The 19,694-nt window shown below is 44.0% G+C and overlaps 1 protein-coding gene across 1 annotated transcript in view; it reads left to right on the top strand.

The window, feature by feature from the left end:
- Window positions 1-19,694, top strand: part of Mthfd1l (methylenetetrahydrofolate dehydrogenase (NADP+ dependent) 1 like) — a 130,953-nt gene that overhangs the window by 72,878 nt on the left and 38,381 nt on the right. The window contains exons 22-26 of the mRNA XM_090337964.1: window positions 3,202-3,243; window positions 4,007-4,107; window positions 4,966-5,143; window positions 15,690-15,797; window positions 18,388-18,540. Coding sequence (XP_090194090.1) covers window positions 3,202-3,243; window positions 4,007-4,107; window positions 4,966-5,143; window positions 15,690-15,797; window positions 18,388-18,540 — 582 coding nt within the window. The remainder of the gene's footprint in view (window positions 1-3,201; window positions 3,244-4,006; window positions 4,108-4,965; window positions 5,144-15,689; window positions 15,798-18,387; window positions 18,541-19,694) is intronic.

Genomic DNA, 19,694 nt, shown 5'->3' with positions numbered 1-19,694 from the left:
ACTACATACACAGAAAAAGCAAGAAGTGGCAGAGTGCTGTCCTTGAGCAAAAACTGTCCAAATTTCACTGCAAATCACTTTCTGTCTCTTTCTGCTCAGTGTGATTTTTGCCTCATGGCCTTTGCAGCTCTGAAAGAAATTACATATTGGTTAATCATTTTGAACTCTTAAAAACATCAAGTTTCAGCCAGCTGGTGGCTCATGCCTATAATCCTAGCTATTCAGGAGGCTGAGATCTAAGGATCCAGGTTCAAAGCCTGCTGGGCACAAAAGGACCTGAGACTCTTTTCTCCAATTAATCTCTAGAAAATGGGAAGTGGAGCTTGGCTCCAGGTTAGGGGGTAGCCTTGAAGAGTTCAGGGACAACACCCAGGCCCAGTGGTAGGGTGGTAGCTCAAGGACAGAGCCCCGGCCGAGTTCAAGCCCCATGACACCCCCCCACACACACACACACACAAAGTTTCCTGATCCTAGTAATGACATGTAAGACAAATTGCCACATACAAATTCTCTCTTGTTCCCACATTTTCCCCCCTTTGTTTAACCTTTAAGTAGTCACACAAAGAAGTAGATATGGGCTGTAATCCTCAACTTTCTGTTACTATAACAAATGCCTGAGATAATCAGCTTGTACAGAGAAAAGGTTTGTTTCAACTAACCATTTTGGAGGTTTCAACTCATGATCACTTGGCCCTGTGGCTTTTGTATCTGGGGTAAGACCATACCTGATAGCAGGAACCCAGGATAATGCAAGACCACCCTCCTATCCCATGACTGGAACATGAAAGGAAGGAGGAGTGAGAGAATAGGTTCTCGGGACATTTGGGGACAAGATACAAAAACCTCCCATTAGGAGGCACCTCTTGAAGGCTTACCACCTCCCAGTAGCTCCACTCTGAGGCAGTTTTCTTTATCTCATTAACCTTTGGTAAGCACTTCAGCCCTACACCATGACGTGATGAGAAAGGTAAAAAAGCTGTGCAGCACTTCTGGGCTCCAGCAGCATTGTCTCTCATACTGTGTTCATAAAGCCCTTGAGCTTGGGGACAGTATCTTTTTTTCTTTTCTTTTTTCTTTCCCGTGTGTGTGTGTGTGTGTGTGTGTGTGTGTGTGTGTGTGTGTGTGTGTGTGTGTGTGTGTGTGTGTGTGTGGTGGGACTTGAACTCAAGGCCTGGACACTGTCCCTTAGCTTTTTTGCTCAAGGCTGACACTCTACCACTTGAGCCATTACTCTAGCTCTTGCTTTTTAGTGCCTGATTGGAGGTAAGAATCTCTTGGATTTTCCTACCCAAGCTGGCTTTGAACCCCAGCTCTCAGATTTCAGCCTCCTAAGTAGCATTATAGGAGTGAGCCATCAGCACCCAGCTTAGGAACTTTATCTTTATTTGGGAGGGGGGCAGTCATGGGTCTTGAACTTAGGGCCTTGGCACTGTCCCTGAGTTTTTGTGCTCAAGGCTCTACACTCTACCACTCTGAGCCACAGTGCCACTTCCCATTTTCTAGTAGTTAATTGTAGGTAAGAGTCTTACGGACTTTCCTGCCCAGACTGGCTTCTAACTGTGATCCTTAGATCTCAGCCTCCTGAGTAGCTAGGATTACTGACATGAGTCACCAGTGACCAACAGGACTGTGTCTTATTAGTTGATTTGTCCCTACTGCCTGTTCAGTTAACTGAATTACAAGTGACCTTTCATCTTCTTAACTCTATATTCCATATTACCCACTTAAATGTCCCTCTCTTTTTACTTATCTGTCTTCCAAAGCACTTAGCATTGGAGGTAGCAGGATAATTTAAGAACTAATATCCTCATGGAATATTCATATTCCTTTTATAATTTGTGTGTGTGTGTGTGTCATGGGGCTTGAACTCTGGGCCTGAGTGCTGCCCCTAAGCTCTTCAGCTTAAGGCTACCACCCTACCCCTTGAGCCACAGCCCCACTTTCCCTTTTCTAGTGATTAATTGGAGATAAGAGTCTCAGGGACTTGAGTTCCTCACTAGCTTTGATCTGCAGTCCTCAGATCTCAGCCTCCTGAGTAGCTAGGATTACAGGTGTGAGCCATTGTGCCCAGCTCCTTTAATAATTTTTTAATTCATTATATTAATCAGAGTTCTAAAAAATGGACAGAGAGACAGGCAGACAGATATATGTCTATTGTAAGGAATTAGATTTCATTATTATGAAGCCCAGCAAGTCCCTCACACTGGAGGCCAGCCAAGCTGACACCATTCCCCTCTGCAGGCATTCTGCTACTAGCAGTTCATAGCAGAGGCCACGCTTTGGTTGTAGTCAAGCCTTAGCCACTTGGTTGAGCCCTATGCAAAGTCCATTGACTAACATGTTAATCTCATCAAAATATCCTAGAAACATCCAGAATAATCCTTGACCCATTATCTAGGTCAAACATATCTGATGTGTCTAAGTAGATATATCATAGCAACCATTTTGACATGAGGTACAGGACCCAGATTCCTTCTACTTTTTCTGTATTCATAAGCAAGTGGTACAGCCACTTCTAAGCATTGTGTGCTTAAATCATCTTTGTCTCTTCCTGGTCTTCAAGCCTGCTCTGTAAAGACTCATTACCCAGACCTGTGCAGGTGTCTTCCTGCGGCCTTCCTTCAGCTGACCTGGTATGTTATACATAATCATGCCAAGGCCATATGAATAAGCCACCCTACAAAGCAAGCTCACTCACTTCTGTTTCTTCAAGAGTGCCTGGCCTGCTATCAGGCCTTCTCATTTTCTTCTATATTCTGTTTTTGTTTCATTTTCTTCTGTGTTTCAGTGGTCTCACACACACTAGGCAAGCACTGTAATTCCAAGCTGCACTCTCAAAATCCAAATGTGTTTTAGAATTAACTCATCAAATTCTTAAATTGATTTAGAGTGATGATCCAGTCTCAATCAGTGGTTGTGTTCTTTGATCCATGCTGTATTAAGATAATGGCGGTGCTAAGAAAGGTCTCAACACTGGCTCAAATTATCACTCGCAGACATCCTGATTTTGTTGGGTGGGCGGAGTCCAGGCAACATATCCCAGAAGCTTCCCATGGGACTTTATATGTAGCCCCACCACTACTAATTGCAGGTTTCAGGATAGAAGTACTTCTCCAGTGGTGATTGTGATGTGCAAATTCCGTCCATTAGAAAAAGCATTTCTATAGGACTGTTCTTCATTTCTGTTTCTTCTCATTTCAGGTCACTGCTGGTGTCCCTCTAAAGAAAGAATATACAGAGGAGGTAAGATGAAACAATTCAGCTACTTAAGTAGAGCCATTGGAATATCTGTCTTTACATTCCACTGGTTCTGCCTTGTGTCTATGGCCTTGTGCTTGTTGGTTGGGTTAAGGAGTAAGAAGTCATTCAATTAATTCTCTTTTTTAACCTTCAGCCTCCCCAGTGCTAAAAATAGATGTGTGTGTGTCTGTACATCTGTGTGTGTGTGTGTGTGTGTGTGTGTGTGTGTGTGTGTATATATATCCTACACACACACATGTGTATATACATATATGTATATATGCGTATATATAGATATATGTACACCACCTTCTGGACATAGATATATGTCCAGATTCTATGTCTTATAGTTGGAGTAGAAAAAAACTAACTTTGGGAAGATAGGTACTTGGCCTTAGGATTTGTAAACTGCTGCTGTCGTAGACTGACTTACTAGTAGCAGGACCTGTTAGCTCCTACAGGTGGCGCCAGGGATTTAAGCCAGGAGTAGCTGGGCAGGGCCCCTCACCTTCCCACAGTCTTGAGCAGTTAACCTGCCAGGCTACTAGAGCTGGCTGTGTCCTGACAGCCAGTCCTCACACCAAGTTTCCAGGCCTGAGACCCACTTGCAGCCGTCTTTCTTGAGGGTAAAAAAACAAATTGGAGCCTTCTTTGAAATCTTTGAAGTCAATAAAGGAAATTTCTAAGGCTAACCTGCCAGAGTGGCATGGCCAGTTGTTTGGTAGATTTGATAGGAGGCACTAATTAGGGTCTGATTTCCTTCTAGAACATTCAGCTGGTGGCCGATGGCTGTTGTAACCTGCAGAAACAAATTCAGATCGCACAGCTCTTCGGGGTTCCTGTTGTAGTAGCACTGAATGTCTTCAAGTAAGTGAACTGCGGCTTTAAGTGTGGTGTGGTGGTCACCTGTGAACTGCATTATGTCCTGAGGTATATGCTAATTTAATTGTACACAAAGACTCCACTCTTTCTACCAGCTGGGTTTGGTTTCATTTTAACAAATGTATTCTTGAAATGTTATCAGGGAAATGAAATTTATCTAGGGAATTACCACTCCACTTACTTTAAAAAAAATACAAAAAATTCTAGGGCCGTGAGTTTGGCCTTAGTGGTAGAGTGCTTGCCTAGTATGCACAAAGGCCCAGGTTCAGTTCCTCGGTACCACATACATAGAAAAAAGCTGGAAGTGGTACTGAAACCCAAGTGGTAGAGCTCTAGCCTTGAGAAAGTTCAAGGACAGTGCTCAGGCCCTGAGCTCAAGCCCAGGACTGGCAAAAAAAAAAAAAAAAAATTCTAGGTGGGTGGAGGGAGATGGGGACAGAAACATGAGAAGCGGTATCAGTGTGTGTGAAGTAACGCACATTCTATCAGGTGAATATAACTGTAGCCCTTCTATTAATTACAAAAAAAAAGAAACAGAAAATTAAAATTCTACTCAGTATTTCTGTCTGAAAGAGTGGGAATGATCAAAGGGAGATGGTATGGAGTTTTCTTTATGTAAAAAAAAAAAAAAACATAACTACCTAAGATATTTGCATCGGGTTGGAGGATTCCTCTTCCATATTGCTCTTTAGGTCTGATTTATTTAAACAAAACGCGACCACTTCTGATGTTGGAAATCATATTTAGCATTAGGAGACAAAGTTCTGTATAAACGGTTAGTCTTTCTTTAAAAACATGGCTAAGTGGATACAGATGCAAAACCACAACTGCTTTCATCACCAGGACTGACACCCGTGCCGAGATTGACTTGGTGTGCGAGCTCGCCAAGCGGGCGGGCGCCTTTGATGCTGTTCCCTGCTACCACTGGTCGGTGGGGGGAAAAGGGTCAGTGGACTTGGCCCGGGCTGTGAGAGACGCTGCGAATAAAAGAAGTCGTTTCCAGTTCCTCTATGATGTGCAGGTAAGCTGGAACCACGGCCACCACAGAGAGTAGGCAGCCTTCCCCTCTGCCATCAGGCCAGCTTTGTCTATGTGGCTCATCTCTTGTAGGCCCCTCTGTAGCCCCGCAGAGAAGGAAGCTGGAGATGAACGATCTCTGGCCATCGCCAGCCTCCCCATGTCCAGAGAAGACCCTGCTCCGTTCCCCAGGAAGAGGGGTCTCTCTACACAACAGGGGTTCGCTGTGCAGTTAAGGAGACCTTAGAGCAATCTCCAAGACCTCTGCAATCACAGGAGATTTTCTCTTGTTCACTTCTGCTGTGGCTTTTGCCCTCCTGTGGTTTTTGTGAGCTAGCTTTCTTTCTTTCTCTCCCTCTCTCTCTTTCTTTCTTTCATGCCAGTCCTAAGGCTTGAACTCTGGGCCTGAGAACTGTCCTTGGACACTTTTTGCTCAAGGTTAGCACTCTGCCACATGAGCTACAATACTACTGGCTTTTTCTGTGTATGTGCTACTGAGGAATGGAATCCAGGGCTTTGTGCATGCTAGGTGAGTACTCTACCACAGGGCTAGAGTCTATCCGACCCCTAGATTTATTTATGTATTTAACCATTGTAATTTTTTCATGTAACATTCAACTTAGTATATGATCCGTGTGTGTGTGTGTATGTGTGTGTGTGTGTGTGTGTGTGTGTGTGTGTGTGTGTGTCCTGGGCTGGAGCTCAGGCCTGGGTGCTGTCCCTGAGCTTTTATGCCTAAGACTAACACTTTACCACTTGAGCCGTAGTGCCACTTCCAGCTTTTTCTGTTTATGTAGTAAGTAGGATTCAATTCCAGGGCTTGAGCACTCTAGGCAAGCCACATTCCTAGCACCACTAGCCAATTTTAAGTGCACAGTTGCTATAAGCTGAGAATCTCCGGAACTGTTTTCCATTTTGTGAAACTGAAACTTGGTTCCAATGTAACAACTCCAGTTCTCCCTCCCCTCCCCCAGTCAACAGCAATTCTCCTTTTGCCTATGAATTCCATACTTTATGATACTTTAGATACCTCATAAAAGTGGACTCATACATTATTACTTTTCTTGTGACTATGGCTTATTACATGGAATGCATAGCTTATGCATGTTGTAGCATCTAGGCAAACTCCTTTTGCTTTTCTAAGCTTGAGTAATATTTCATTTTATGTATTGTCTCATGGCAATATATTTGGATTGCTTCCGCTGTGTGGCTATTGCAAGGAACTAAGACTGCTGTAAACATGTGTGTTCACTAGTACATGTGCAAGTTTCTCTTCACCATATGGATTCCGTTACTTGTCCATATCCCCAGAAAGAAAGATTAGTGAGGCTCGAGCATTAAACACACACACACACACACACACACACACACACACACACACACACATCTAGATGATGAGCCTAAGCAGGAAAACTGACTTGCCCAGGCCATACTATATCGTATTCTGGCCAGTGGGTTTGCTCTCACATTCACAGCTATTTCTCCCATTCGTTCTCCCCTCTCACTTGTTCTCAGCTCCCATATTCCAGTGGTTTGTGACAGATGTCCTCTTCCCTGCTCACAAGTAAAAACAAGCCTTAGTTAGCCTAGAGTCATGTCAGCGAGAATGAGGCTACCCTGCTACTACTAAAGCTGTCACTAGAGGCTGGGGGGTAGCTCAGTGGTAGGAGAATTGCCTAACATATGTAAGGCCCTGGGGTGGCCTTAAGTCTCTGGAAGAACTACCTGGCTTTCTAAGCAGCCACCTCACCCCTGCGTGGATAGGAAAGAAACCTCATGTTCATTTCTCCCCGTACGTGTCACAAGGAGGCTAGCAACCTCCCATGTGCATTCTGTCCTCGGTGAGAAATACAATGTCACTACAATGGAAATTTCCAGAAGTGCATCACTCCTTCTTATTGTGAGAGAATCCAAAATGAGGTATTCACAGAGTCCTCTCCTACTCCATTCATCCACAGGCCCTACGACTTGGATTTAGATAAGGTGAGACTAGGGGTAGAGCGGTAGCCTTGAGCTAAGAGCTCGTGGACAATGCCCAAGCCCAGGGACAGGGCGGTATTCTTGAGCTGAAGTTCAAGCCCCATGACCCACAAAATAAAAGCAAACACATAAAGAATGCTACCCAGATTTTAGCCTGGATGCAAAGAGCAAAGGTGCCAAACCTAGTAAAACACCTCTTGTAGAGAGGCCTTAGAATTTGAGGAGGAGACAGAAATACTTGGTCGCTCCAATCTCCAAGATGCTGGGAACTGGTTTTGACTAATCATGTTGCCTCAAAAAAAAAAAAAAATGGCTTTCATTCCTTTCATGTAAGGAGCTCTCTCGGCTCTGCAACAAGACTTGTCATCTTAGATGTTCAAGAAGCATATGTTGGCATCCACTCTGCAGGAGAAGAAACAGAGTTCCATAGCAGGGAGATGAAACAGAGGCACTCACACACCTGGTCTGTTGTCAAATATTGTAACACAGAGATGTGCCTACGGTAGGAGAGGAAGGAACAGACACACGGGGAATATCCTGGAGCAGGCTGAGCACATCCTCTACACTCAAGAGGCTGAGGCAGCAAAATTGAGAGCTCAAGGGCAATGTGGGCTACAGAACAAAGCTGTGTCTGAAAACAAAAGGAATAAAAGAAGATACGTCCTAGTGTGGGTACGCTCTGTTGAGTTCCATTGTGGAGTAATCAGAGCTCGCCCATATGAATGCTATTTTTGTTACCAGTTATGGGAGACAAATGCAGATTGTTCTAGCATTGAGACTTTTGTTGATTATCCTACTCCACTTATCTCTCTCCACCACATAAAACAGTTGCCTGAGGAGCGTGAGCATCTTCCAGGTCTCACAAGGCCTTGGGGCCAGATGCTCAGGTTTGCAGGGCAGCTCTTATCTCTGAGCTGTGTCCAGCGAGCAAACACGAACAGTATCAGGTCATACTTTTATCTGAATTACAGGAAAGGCTATTTGCCAAACTGGGCATTACTTAAAACTTATGTGTCATTAACAATACAAATGATAAGATGAAGTAATTGCTGTGTGCCTGGAGAGTTCTAATCCACCTCCCTTCTCTTTAAATATTTCATGGTGTCTGAATACATCACACCGACAACACTCTGTGGCCTTGGAGGCACAAAAAAAAACACATTAAAAATTATTTACTATATCCTGATGCATACCAACACATCATTTTGTGGAGGCTGACGGAGAAATGTGTCCTGGTACCCCAGGGCCACTGTGGAGCTGGAGAGAGGGGGTCAGGATGAGTAGAATGGGTTATATTTCCCAGCATTTTCATGGCTTTCAGGTTGCTTGCTTTATATTTCCAAGGGAGCCAGATCCCACTGCTTTGTAGAACCTTTGTCATCTTTTTTCCCTGCAGCTTCATGTCTGAACTCTTGTACTCTGGTAATCTCTTTATCTGGCTCATTTTTTTTATCACCATAAATAATTTTAAAGTTTAAGTAAACATCAGGCATAGTGACTTATGCCTATAATCCCTGCTGTTCAGAAGGAAATATTGCAGCCCAAGGCCAGTCTGAGCAAAAAATTAGACTTGCTCCTCAAGAAATCAGGTGATTCATGCCTGTAAGTCTAGTCATGCAAGATGCTGTAGGCAGATGGATTGTGGTCCAGGCCATAAGAAAGAGCTTGAGGGCCAGGAGTTTGGCCTAGTGGTTAAAGTGCTTGCCTAGCATGCATGAAGACCCAGGTTCGATTCCTTGGTACCACATACATAGAAAAAAGCCGGAAGTGGTGCTGAGGCTCAAGTGGTAGAGCTCTAGCCTTGAGAAAGCCCAAGGACAGTGCTCAGGCCCTGAGCTCAAGCCCAGGACTGGCAAAAAAAAAAAAAAAAAAAAAAAAGAGCTTGAAAAATTAAATGAAAATGGATTAACTCAAGTGGTTGGGAAGCCAACCACTAATGATACAAACTCTAATGATGCAAAAATGAAGTGAGGCAGTAAAGGAGGGAGGGAGGGAAGAAGGAAGAAAGGAAGGAGCTGCTCTTCAGGGATCTATAGGTTAATATTTAGTCCACTAAGAAGTCTTTGGCTGGGCACTGGTGGCTCATGTCTGTAATCCTGGCTACTCAGGACAGTGAGATCTGAGGATCACAGTTCAAAGCCAGCCCAAGCAGGTAAGCCCATGAGACTATCTTTTTTTGGGGGGTGGCGGGGGTCACAGGGCTTGAACTCAGCCTGGGAGCTGTCCCTGAGCTGTTCAGCTCAAGGCTACCACCCTACCTATGAGCTAAGCCCCGCTTCCCATTTTCTAGAGGTTAATTGGAGATAAGAGTCTCAGGTCCTTTTGTGCCCAGGCTGGCTTTGAACCTTGATCATCAGATCTCAGCCTCCTGAGTAGCTAGTATTGTAGACATGAGCCACCATGGCTAAGACTCTTTATCTCCACCAAAAAAGTCAGAAGTAGAGCTGCAGCTTAAATGGTAAAATACTAAGCTTGAACACAAAAACTCAGGGACAGCACCTAGGCCCTAAGTTCACCCAGAATTGGCACCAAAATAGCAGTAATTTGATTTAACAACTTTAGTGGACATGTCTAGAACTTTTTCAAGAAGAATATACTATCTAACTAGCTTCTACCAGCTCCATCCTCACATCTCCATGGTGAGGACAGTTGTCTATGAAGGTGCTGCATCCCCTTTATGGTATCAGTGAGCTCTGGCTGAGATCTGAGGATTGAGAGTCAAAGCTAGCCCGGGCAGGGAAGTCCATGAGACTACTAGTTCCAATTAACCACTAGAAGAAAACCAGAAGTAGCACTGTGGCTCAAAGTGGTGAAACACTATCCTTGAGCATAAAAGCTCAGAGGCTAGAGTTCAAGCCCCATGACTGACTAAAACAGTGTTCTGGAAGAATGTTTCATTGGAACATAGATTTCAGCTTTGGGAAAGGAATTAATGGAGGCCATATTTAGAATGATATCCTTGGTAAATATGAGGATTTATCAGTGTTCTTTCAAAAATGATTGGAGACAATAGGGTACCTGCCAGGCTTTTGTAAAGTTGTTTATTAGGATGTTACATCATTATGCCTTACACAGATAGGATGTTGACGACTTGGTGTTTGCTGCTATTGATACCTAAGCTGCCTTTCTCTTAGTGGGCAATGGTTGTTCATTTGCTTGTTGAGATCCCTTCCTTCCTTCCTTCCTTCCTTCCTTCCTTCCTTCCTTCCTTCCTTCCTTCCTTCCTCCTTTCTCTCTCTCTTTCTCTCTCTTACTTCCATCTTCCCCCTCTCTCTTTTTCTTTCTCTCTTTTTTTGTGGTCCTGGGGCTTGAACTCTGTACCTAGACACTTTCTGTAGCTCCTTTTGTTCAAGGCTAGCACTCTACCACTGAGCCACAGTGCCACTTCCAGCTTTTCTGTGATTAATTGAATGTGAGAGTCTCATAGACTTTCCTGATGGGCTGGCTTCCAACTGCAGTCCTCAGATCTCAGCCTCCTGAGTAGCTAGGATTACAGTTGTGAGCCATCAGCGCCAGGCTGATGGTGTTTATGACATTTTGCAAGCTCCTTTTGATGTCTTGCCAACTCCTTCTGATTTCCCTCAAGTTTATGGTCTCCCAACTTCTTCGTGTTTATTCAGCGCCTTGATCTCACCCTCTGTTGTGACACGCTTCATTGGGGTTCTTTGTGCATCCTGTCCCTGAAGCTCTGTGGGTGACGTCAGGGCCTTGTGCAAGCTCTTGTCCTGCCTGGTTGTTTGTTTATCCAGCACTTGTTTGTGGGAGGCCTCCTGTATGTGAGCCTGTCTGCTTGACACTAGGAATCAAGATGAAAGATGAAGCACACACATCAGTATTTACAGAGAGGCCATGATGAATGCATAAACACTCATAATGTGTCTCACCATTATTTGTTTTAGAAAAAAGCCATCATTTGCCACAGAACAGCTTGAACAAAATTTTTACTTCAGATTAAGATCACTGGACTGAGCTTGATTTTTTCTTTCTTTGCAAGAGTCCACTTCTTCCCAAACCAGAAAAAGAAACAACAGCAAGTTCCTTGTGTGCTGATATCATATAAGTAGATTTATACACCATGCAAGAACTTTAGCTTGGGTAGTTAGTTCCTAGCTCTTACACTGAACCCACGATATAAGTTAACAGACGTTTGATTAACTTGTGAGGTGAAAAGGAGATGGAGTGGAGATCTCTAGAGCATTTTGGCGTGCAGGCTTGGAGTAGAGTCTTTCAGGGTCTCAGGAGGTGGTGCTGTCCACATTGATACCCGCCTTGCTCTTCTCAAAGGTGGTGAGGCCACAGCCAGGCATCAAAAGTTCCAGTACCAGGGGCTACCAGGCAGTGACACCTGGGAAATGTGTGGTTGTGGAATGGGGGCAGGGTAGCAGACCCTCTCATGGGGATTCACTTCCTCTGCTGGCCACTTCCTGTTGTACCGCACAGTTCTATTTTGTTCTGGTCCCTTGCCGTGCTGAACTTTGCAGTTTTTATATAGCAACTAAGACCACAAATTACATAGGTCACAAAGTCATCCTGACACTTGCTGGGAATTCCCAGAAGGCTTTCCAATACACATGAGGAAAGGTGGTTTAGTTATTGGCCAAAATCTATACATTTCCTTATGCTCCCGGGAGTAGAGAGTTGGGTCTCAAAGAGATCAGAGTTGAGGAGCAGCATTCTTCTCAGCAGCCATAAGGTGGAAACAACCCAAGTGCCTGTTGATGAATGCGGAAGTTAAATGTGGTACGGGTGCAGTAGAATCCTATTTGGCCCTAAAGAATGGAGATCTGACACATGCTGCGACCTTGAGCATGAAACCAAATGAAGAAAGTCAGGTACGAGAGGACACCACTTAAGATGCCTAGAATAATCAGATTCGTGGAACCAGTCTGAGCTTTAGCGGGAAAAGTGGAGATTTGGAGATTTTTGTTGCCTAGGTGTGATTTGGAAGGTAAAGAGTTGCAGTAGAGATGAGACATAGTCCTGCCAGACCAGTCAGACAGCTTACACCATGGGGAGACGACTCTGCATCCCATGCAGGGCCGAGCACACTGGAGCATCGCGTCTCCACGCCTTCTATCCTGGACATGATTATTTTAGTCTTGTTGATCTAATGGGTATGAATTCATTTTTCTTAGTTTTGCAGTAGCAGACATTTGTAATATGGTGGGATTCCATACAAGGCCTTCCAGCATGTTCATCTTTCTTCCTCTCCTTTCTCTCTACTTTTTCAAACAGTATTAGGCTGTGGTGGTGGTGGTGGTGGTGGTGGTGGTGGTGGTGGTGGTGGTGGTGGTGGTGTGTGTGTGTGTTTCTGTCTTCTTCACCTCGCAGAATCCCCTGCTTTCTCCCTCCCTCTTGCCAACCTCATAGACACCCGTCTTTTACATTCATGTCATTATCATGGTCTTCTTTTCCTCTTCTTTCTCTTCTCCTCCTCCTTCTCCTCCATCTCATTTTCTTCTTCTTCCACTAACCTCTATTTCTTCCTCCTTAGTCTTCCTCCTCCTCCTCCTCTTCCTCCCCCTCCCTCTTCCTTTCCCTCTTCTTCATGTTCTCCTTCTCCTTCTTCATCAGCCTACACTCGACAAATGAATAGGAAATGTGATATTTGGTTTGTTGAGCTTGGCATGTCTTGGTCCACATTAAAGGTCTCCAGTCTTAACCAGTCTCCTACAGATAACACTTCATTTCTCTTTCTGGCTAAGTAATGCTCCATGGAAGATGTGTAACTTAGTGTCCTTATCCATTCAGCAGTTGCTAAGCACTTTGGTTGGTTGTATAGTTTGGTTATTGTGACAGGGATATGATAAATATATGTGTGCAGATGTCTTTCTCAAAGTTATCACTCTACCACTTGAGCCACAGTTCCAGCCTTTTCTGTGTATGTGGTCCTAAGGAATGGAACCCAGGGCTTAGTGCATGCTAGGCAAGCACTCTACCAGTAGGCCACACTCCTGGCCCTTTTCTTTCTTTTTTATATTATTAAATAGTTATACAAAGAGGTCTCAATTCCATAAGTCAAGTTATGAGTAGAATGCATCTTGACCAATGCCACCACTTCTGTCAGTCTCCCCCTTTTGTCCCACTCCCATCCCTGCCCTCAACTTAATTTGTTTGTTTCCTGGATATTTAACATTGTGACTGGGATAAGACAGAACCTTGGTGTAGTTTTAATTTGCATTTCCTCTTATAGCAGCCATTTGTATTTCCTCTTGTAAAGCAGCCATTTATATTTCTTTTTCCTGAAACTATTCAATTCACTTGCACATTTACTAGGTTGATTACTTACTGATTTGCTGCTTAACTTTTTTAGTTCTTTGTATATTTTGGATATTACTGCTTTGTCCATTGAATAGCTGACATTTTCTCCCATTCTTTGAGTTGTCTTTTGATTCTAGTAATTGTTGGCTTTGAGATACATAAACTTTAGTGTATTCTTTTTTTTTTTTTTTTTTTTGCCAGTCCTGGGCGTGAGCTCAGGGCCTGAGCACTGTCCTTGGACTTTCTCAAGGCTAGAGCTCTACCACTTGAGCCTCAGCACCACTTCCGGCTTTTTTCTATGTATGTGGTACCGAGGAATCGAACCCGGGTCTTCATGCATGCTAAGCACGCACTTTAACCACTAGGCCAAACTCCCGGTCCCTAATTTAGTGTATTCTTTTTGTCCATTTTTGTTACTTCCTCTGCAATTAAGAGTCCTATCCCCCAAAATAATTACTATACCTATATCTTCCAGAGTTTTCCCTGTTTTCCTATAATTATGTTAGATTAAAAAAATAAATAAAGGGGTCCGGGAGTGTAGCCTAATGGTATAGTGCTCGCTTAGCATGCATGAAGCTCTGGGTTTGATTCCTTGCTACCACATACGCAGAAAAAGGCAGAAGCAGCACTGTAACCTAAGAAGTGAGAGCACTGGCCTTGAACAAAAAGTGTCCAAGGAAGCCAGGTGAGATGGCTCACACCTGTAATCCTTGCTACTCAGGAGGCTGAGATCTGAGAATCGAGGTTCAAAGCCAGCCCCAGCACTACAAAGCCTTGCCCCCTCCCCTATGAGACTCCTATCTCCAATTAATCTCCAGAAAACAGGAAGTGGGCTGTGGCTCAAGGGTAGGGCAGTAGCCTTGAGCTGAAGAGCTCAGGGACAGTGCCCAAGTCCTGAGTTCAAACCCCAGGATTGGCAAAAAAGAAAGAAAAAGATAAAATTACAGAGAAAGATAGGGCTATTACAATAAGTGAAGGAATACTTTGAAAACATGTTCAAATAAGCTGGGAAATCTAGACGAAATGGATATATTTCTAGATGCATTTGAAACTCAAAATTGCAGCAAGAAGACATGTACCATTGAAATATGTAGCCTATTTGAGATTTCTCTGGGTTTTGTTATTGTTTTATTTTGTGTTATATGTAGGCATTCATAGCTATAAACTTTCTTCTAATACTGCTTTTTCTATACCCCAAAAGTTCTGGTAGGTTCTATTACATTCTAGGAATTTTTCATTTCTTGTTATAGATCTGTTTAAGACTACTTAGAGTTTATTACCAGCCACGAGCATCTCTGTGTTCAATCTGACATTAGAGATCCCATTTTTCCACATATATTTATTTTCTAATATCGCCCCTTCTGAGATTTTTTTCATCATGTGATTTCTTGTATCATGCTAATGTGGATGGAGATTCACTGTCTAGTTTTCCAATAAAATGTTCAATTGCAACAGCATTTGTATTAAAATAATGATTCATTCTGCACACACACACACACACACACACACACACACACACACACACCTACCTCACTGCACCAAGGGGCTGGGAATTTGGCCTAGTGGTGGAGTGCTTGCCTAGCATGCTTGAAGACCAGGTTTGATTCCTCGGTACCTCGTACGTAGAAAAAAGCCGGAAGTGGCCGGGAGTTTGGCCTAGTGGTAGAGTATGCACGAAGTCCCAGGTTCGATTCCTCGGTACCACATACATAGAAAAAAAGCCGGAAGTGGTGCTGAAGCTCAAGTGGTAGAGCTCTAGCCTTGAGAAAGTCCAAGGACAGTGCCCAGGCCCTGAGCTCAAGCCCAGGACTGGCCCAAAAAAAAAAAAAAAAAAAATTTGCACCAAGTATTGAGATGGAAAATTCCATTTATGTATAAGAACATTAAAAAGCATTGTATAAACGTATCTTCTTGAAATTCTTGAATTTTTTTTTTTTTTTTTTTTTTTTTTTTTTTAGTGCAGCCTCTTTGTTGGCTGAATTTTACCTGAGACTTCATTTTGCTTCCTGATATCTGGTAACACTTCAGTGGTTTAAGAGTAGTAGAAAAAAAAATACTTTGATGAGAAAAAGAGTGACATTGTTCAAAACAAAGTGTACTCACTCACTATCTGACTTATGTAACTGCAACCCCTCTGTGCATCACCTTTAAATAAGGACAAAAAGAAGAGGAAGAGTATTCAACTGAGTATTGCATTTGCTAGGAAGAACTCAGGAAGGAACATTATAGCAAACAGCTAAAAATCCAGCCTTTCCTTTAGTTTTTCAACCAGCTTAAAGTTAACAAGTCTGTCCTTCATCTTTCTCCAGCTTCCCATTGTGGAAAAGATAAGAACCATCGCCCAGGCTGTCTATGGAGCTAAGGATATTGAAATCTCTCCTGAGGCACAATCCAAGATAGATCGCTACACTCAACAGGTAAACGAGATAGATCATGTACTCCCAGGAGAAAAGAATCATCACCTTGGATTCTCAGAATTCTGCCCTTGGCAGGGGCACTGGTAATCCCTGTGAATTATCCCTTCTGCATGTTTCATTGACTTCTGAGATTATCAATGCATCTGTCCATTTTATGCAGTGCTAGGGACCAAACCCAGAGCCTGGCATATGCTAGGCAAGCATTCTACCACTGAGCTGCATGCTAGGCTTCTGCCTCATGTCTACTGTGAGTGGCACCAGTGCACCCATTCCTCCAGAATCACTGTGTCCATGTACAGCCCGGGAGTCAGAGTCAGATGACTCGTGCTGCTTCCTCGTCCCCACAGGCCTCTTCTCGACAGTGCTAGTCTGGCATGCTTCCAGGCCAGGCCAGTTGCGGTGCAGCATGTACTGATGGGAATGTTGAGTTTTCTTACTGCAAGTGATTCACTAGCTTGTCACCAGAGTGGTCTGAAGAACTTGAAGGTTCCATCTTCTTCTACATTTAGAAAGTGGCAAAAAGCAAATTAGTGGCAGCCTTGGTCCAGCAGCCTGAACAGCATGGAGTCCCATCGTATGGTCCTTTCCTGAGGATGGCCAGTAACTGATTGTAGGATGTTAAGCTACCCTGCCCAAAAGGTCCCTGCCTCTTATGGAATAATAAAACAGAAGTCAGAATGTGTCAAAAACTTGATATCAAGCTGGGTGCTGGTGGCTCATGCCTGAAATCCTAGCTGCTCAGAAGGCTAAGATCTGAGGATCACAGTTCAAAGCCAGGCCAGGCACAAAAGTCCATGAGACTCTTATCAGAAAACCAGAAGTAGAGCTGTGGCTCAAGTCGTAGAGTGTTAGTCTTCAGCTGAAGAAGTCAAGGACAGCACCCAGGCCCAGAATTCAAGCCCCGTGACCAGCCAACATAAAAGAAAAAAAGAAAGAGCTTTGATATGGATAACACTGATTTTTTTTTTCCCCCTAACTCCTTTGCTCTTTATGAACATATTTGACATTTTGTTAAATACTGCAGTGCTAAGTAGGGTGTTCTCCAGGTTTGGTAAAAATATAGGAAACTATTTTAATTGGAAGTTGATATATCAACTGATTTTATATATATATATATATATATATATATATATAGTTATAGTTATATAATTGAGCTCAGCCATACACTCCACCACTAAACCATATTCTCAGCCCTAGCTTGCCAAAAATCGTAGTTATTCAAGAGGCAAATATGAAAATCAAGGTTTAAGACAAGATGAGACTAGATCAAATAAAACGTTCAGAAGTAGCAAGGCTGTCATCTGTGCTGCATAAGAAGTCTGTGTGAGAGGTTCGTGGTCTAGGCCAGGCATACATATCAGACTCTACTTGAAATAATAATAATAATAAGGCCTCAAGCAAGTGCGGTGTTTTATTTGTATTTAAATATGTGAATATTGCTTTTGGAGGAAGTTTTTAAGGTTTAAGACAGGATTTCATGGTATAGCCTAGGCTGGCCTCAAACTTAGAATCTTCCTACCAGTGCCTCCCAAGTGATGGAATTGCAGGTGCGTGCCCCCACACTGCTCATGCTTTTCCTGGTGTGTGTATGGTGTAAGTTGAGGTCCTCACGCTTGCCAAGCAGGCACTTTACCACTTGAGACATGTCTCCTAACCTTCAAGTGGAAAACTTTTGACAGTGAATCCTTATTAGTTTATAGAAATCATTTCAGTGTTTCGCCAAACTTCACATTTCTGGGTAGTTTCCGTCTGCAAAATGTTAACAAGTGTTTCCAAAAGAGAATACACTTCCCCACACATAACTGGTCATTCTCTAAAATGTTCCGAGTAGGTTTAGCAATCCTGCATGGGTTAGCGTTCATCCCTTGTGTCTGTCTGTCGGCACAGGGCTGGTCCTTATAAGTTATGTGCCAAGTACGTGGTTGCAATTAATTCGTGAAGTCTCTGAGGGAACAGTGTGTGTCTTCTAGCCACAAGCCTGCTTCAAAGACACTATCCTTTTTGTGAGACCCCCCACATGTGACTTCCTGCCCTTTCACCTTTGGAACTCTGGGTCAGGCATAGTCTTTGGTCCTTAAAAATAAGCGGCTTAAAAAGGTGACCTCATCTTAGTTCCTCTCATGTAATCGCAGATCAAAAAGCCCTGATTCATAATCCAGCACAAAGGGCCCTTTACTTCCTGACAGGCTCCAAGAACAAGCGAGTCACGTGACTTTGGGGTCTCATTAGCAGCCTTTCTCCAGATTACCTTTCTGAGTCGTGGGTATGAGTAGCCCTGGAGAAGGGTTTCCACAGCTGCGCCGGGCCGGTGCTAAGAATAGCCCTGCTTTTCCCACACACAGAGCAGGAAGTGCCCTCTATGAAAGAACCTTCCAGAGAAATGCTAGCCGTGGACCCTGTTAAATGAGGACCACTGAGAGATGCCTGTCCTGGTGGTCCACGTCCCGCTTCCTAAAGAAGTAGCAGGAACAGCAGGTGCACAAGCACCCGGGCCTACACCCACCCGTGATCACGCCAGAGCTGACAGCGCACAGCGAGCAGGCAGGCGGGTGTCGAGGTCTGTAAACATGTGACCGTTCCTGTCTTACAGGGTTTTGGAAACTTGCCCATCTGCATGGCCAAGACGCACCTTTCTCTATCCCACCAGCCGGAAAAAAAAGGAGTGCCAAGGGACTTCGTTCTCCCCATTAGCGACGTGCGTGCCAGCATCGGCGCGGGCTTCATTTACCCTTTGGTGGGAACGGTGAGTGAGTGAGTGGACGAGGCCCGAAGCCTTCCTGCCCTCGGCCAAGATCCCTATGCTCTGTATCTCTTTGCACATTGTGCAGGAAGGAGAAAAGGAAGGAAGGAAGGAAGGAAGGAAGGAAGCTCACATTGTTTTTTTAGATCATGTTTTCAGTATTCAGCATCATAAAACGAATGTCCCTCCTTCTGCATTGGAAGGAGGTTTGACTAGAACAACAGGTTAGATTTGCATCTTGCAAATTTAACCTGATGGGATCCTAACCAAAGTAGCTAGAGGTGGCTGCTTTGCCCCCTCAGTACCAGACCAGCCACTCAGGAGCTTAGCAGATCTGATGGGGTCTGGATGGGAAAAGGACAACAGTGCATACTGCCCCATTTTTGCCTGGGTGCAATGGGGCTGTACTGCTCTACAACAATTGCTGTTACTTCCAGAGATTTTTGGGGACTGGAAGAGCTAGACAGAGAAATAATCGTCACACAAGGCCAGTCTTCCCTTTGGTGGCCTAAATTTGACTTCTGTGGTGGGCACACACCTAACAGAGGTTTGGAGGGGGGAGGGGATTATTTTAAGTCATTATCATTATCAAAGATTCAAAGCCAGTAATAGACAAATCCTTGAGATATGAGATTCTGTCTCCAATGAACCAGGAAAAAACCAGAACTAAAGGTGTAAGTCGAGTGACAGAACACTAGCCATGAGTGAAGAAGACAAGTGAGAGTGCAAAGCCCTGAGTTCAAGTCCTAGCACCAACGCACACAAATAAAAATGAGTGCTAAGAGCCGGGCACAGTGGCTCAGGCCTGTAATCCTAGCTACTCAGGAGGCTGAGATCTGAGGATTGTGGTTCCAAGCCAACCCCGGCACTAAAGACTATGAGACTCTTATCTCCAGTTAATCACTAGAAAACAGGAAGTGAGGTTGTGGCTCAAAGGATAGGGCAGTATCCTTGAGCTGAAGAGCTCAGGGACAATGCCCAGGCCCAGGGTTCAAGCCTTACAACGGGGGGAAAAAAAAAGTGGATGCTGGGAAGAGCTGGCTTGATGTGTGTTAGAATTGTGAGCAGATGCTTGCGTCACCTCTCCACTTAAGTCAGCCAAGGCCATCACCGACAGGTAGAAAGTCAGCTAGGCCACAGGCCAAAAGACTAAACCA

The sequence above is a fragment of the Megascapheus bottae genome, chromosome 8 (genome assembly GCF_031878675.1).
Source record: "Megascapheus bottae isolate mThoBot1 chromosome 8, mThoBot2.hap1, whole genome shotgun sequence".
Classification (NCBI taxonomy): domain Eukaryota; kingdom Metazoa; phylum Chordata; class Mammalia; order Rodentia; family Geomyidae; genus Megascapheus; species Megascapheus bottae.
The sequence above is the reverse complement of the archived record's forward strand: the minus strand, read 5'-3'. Positions and strand labels throughout refer to the sequence as shown.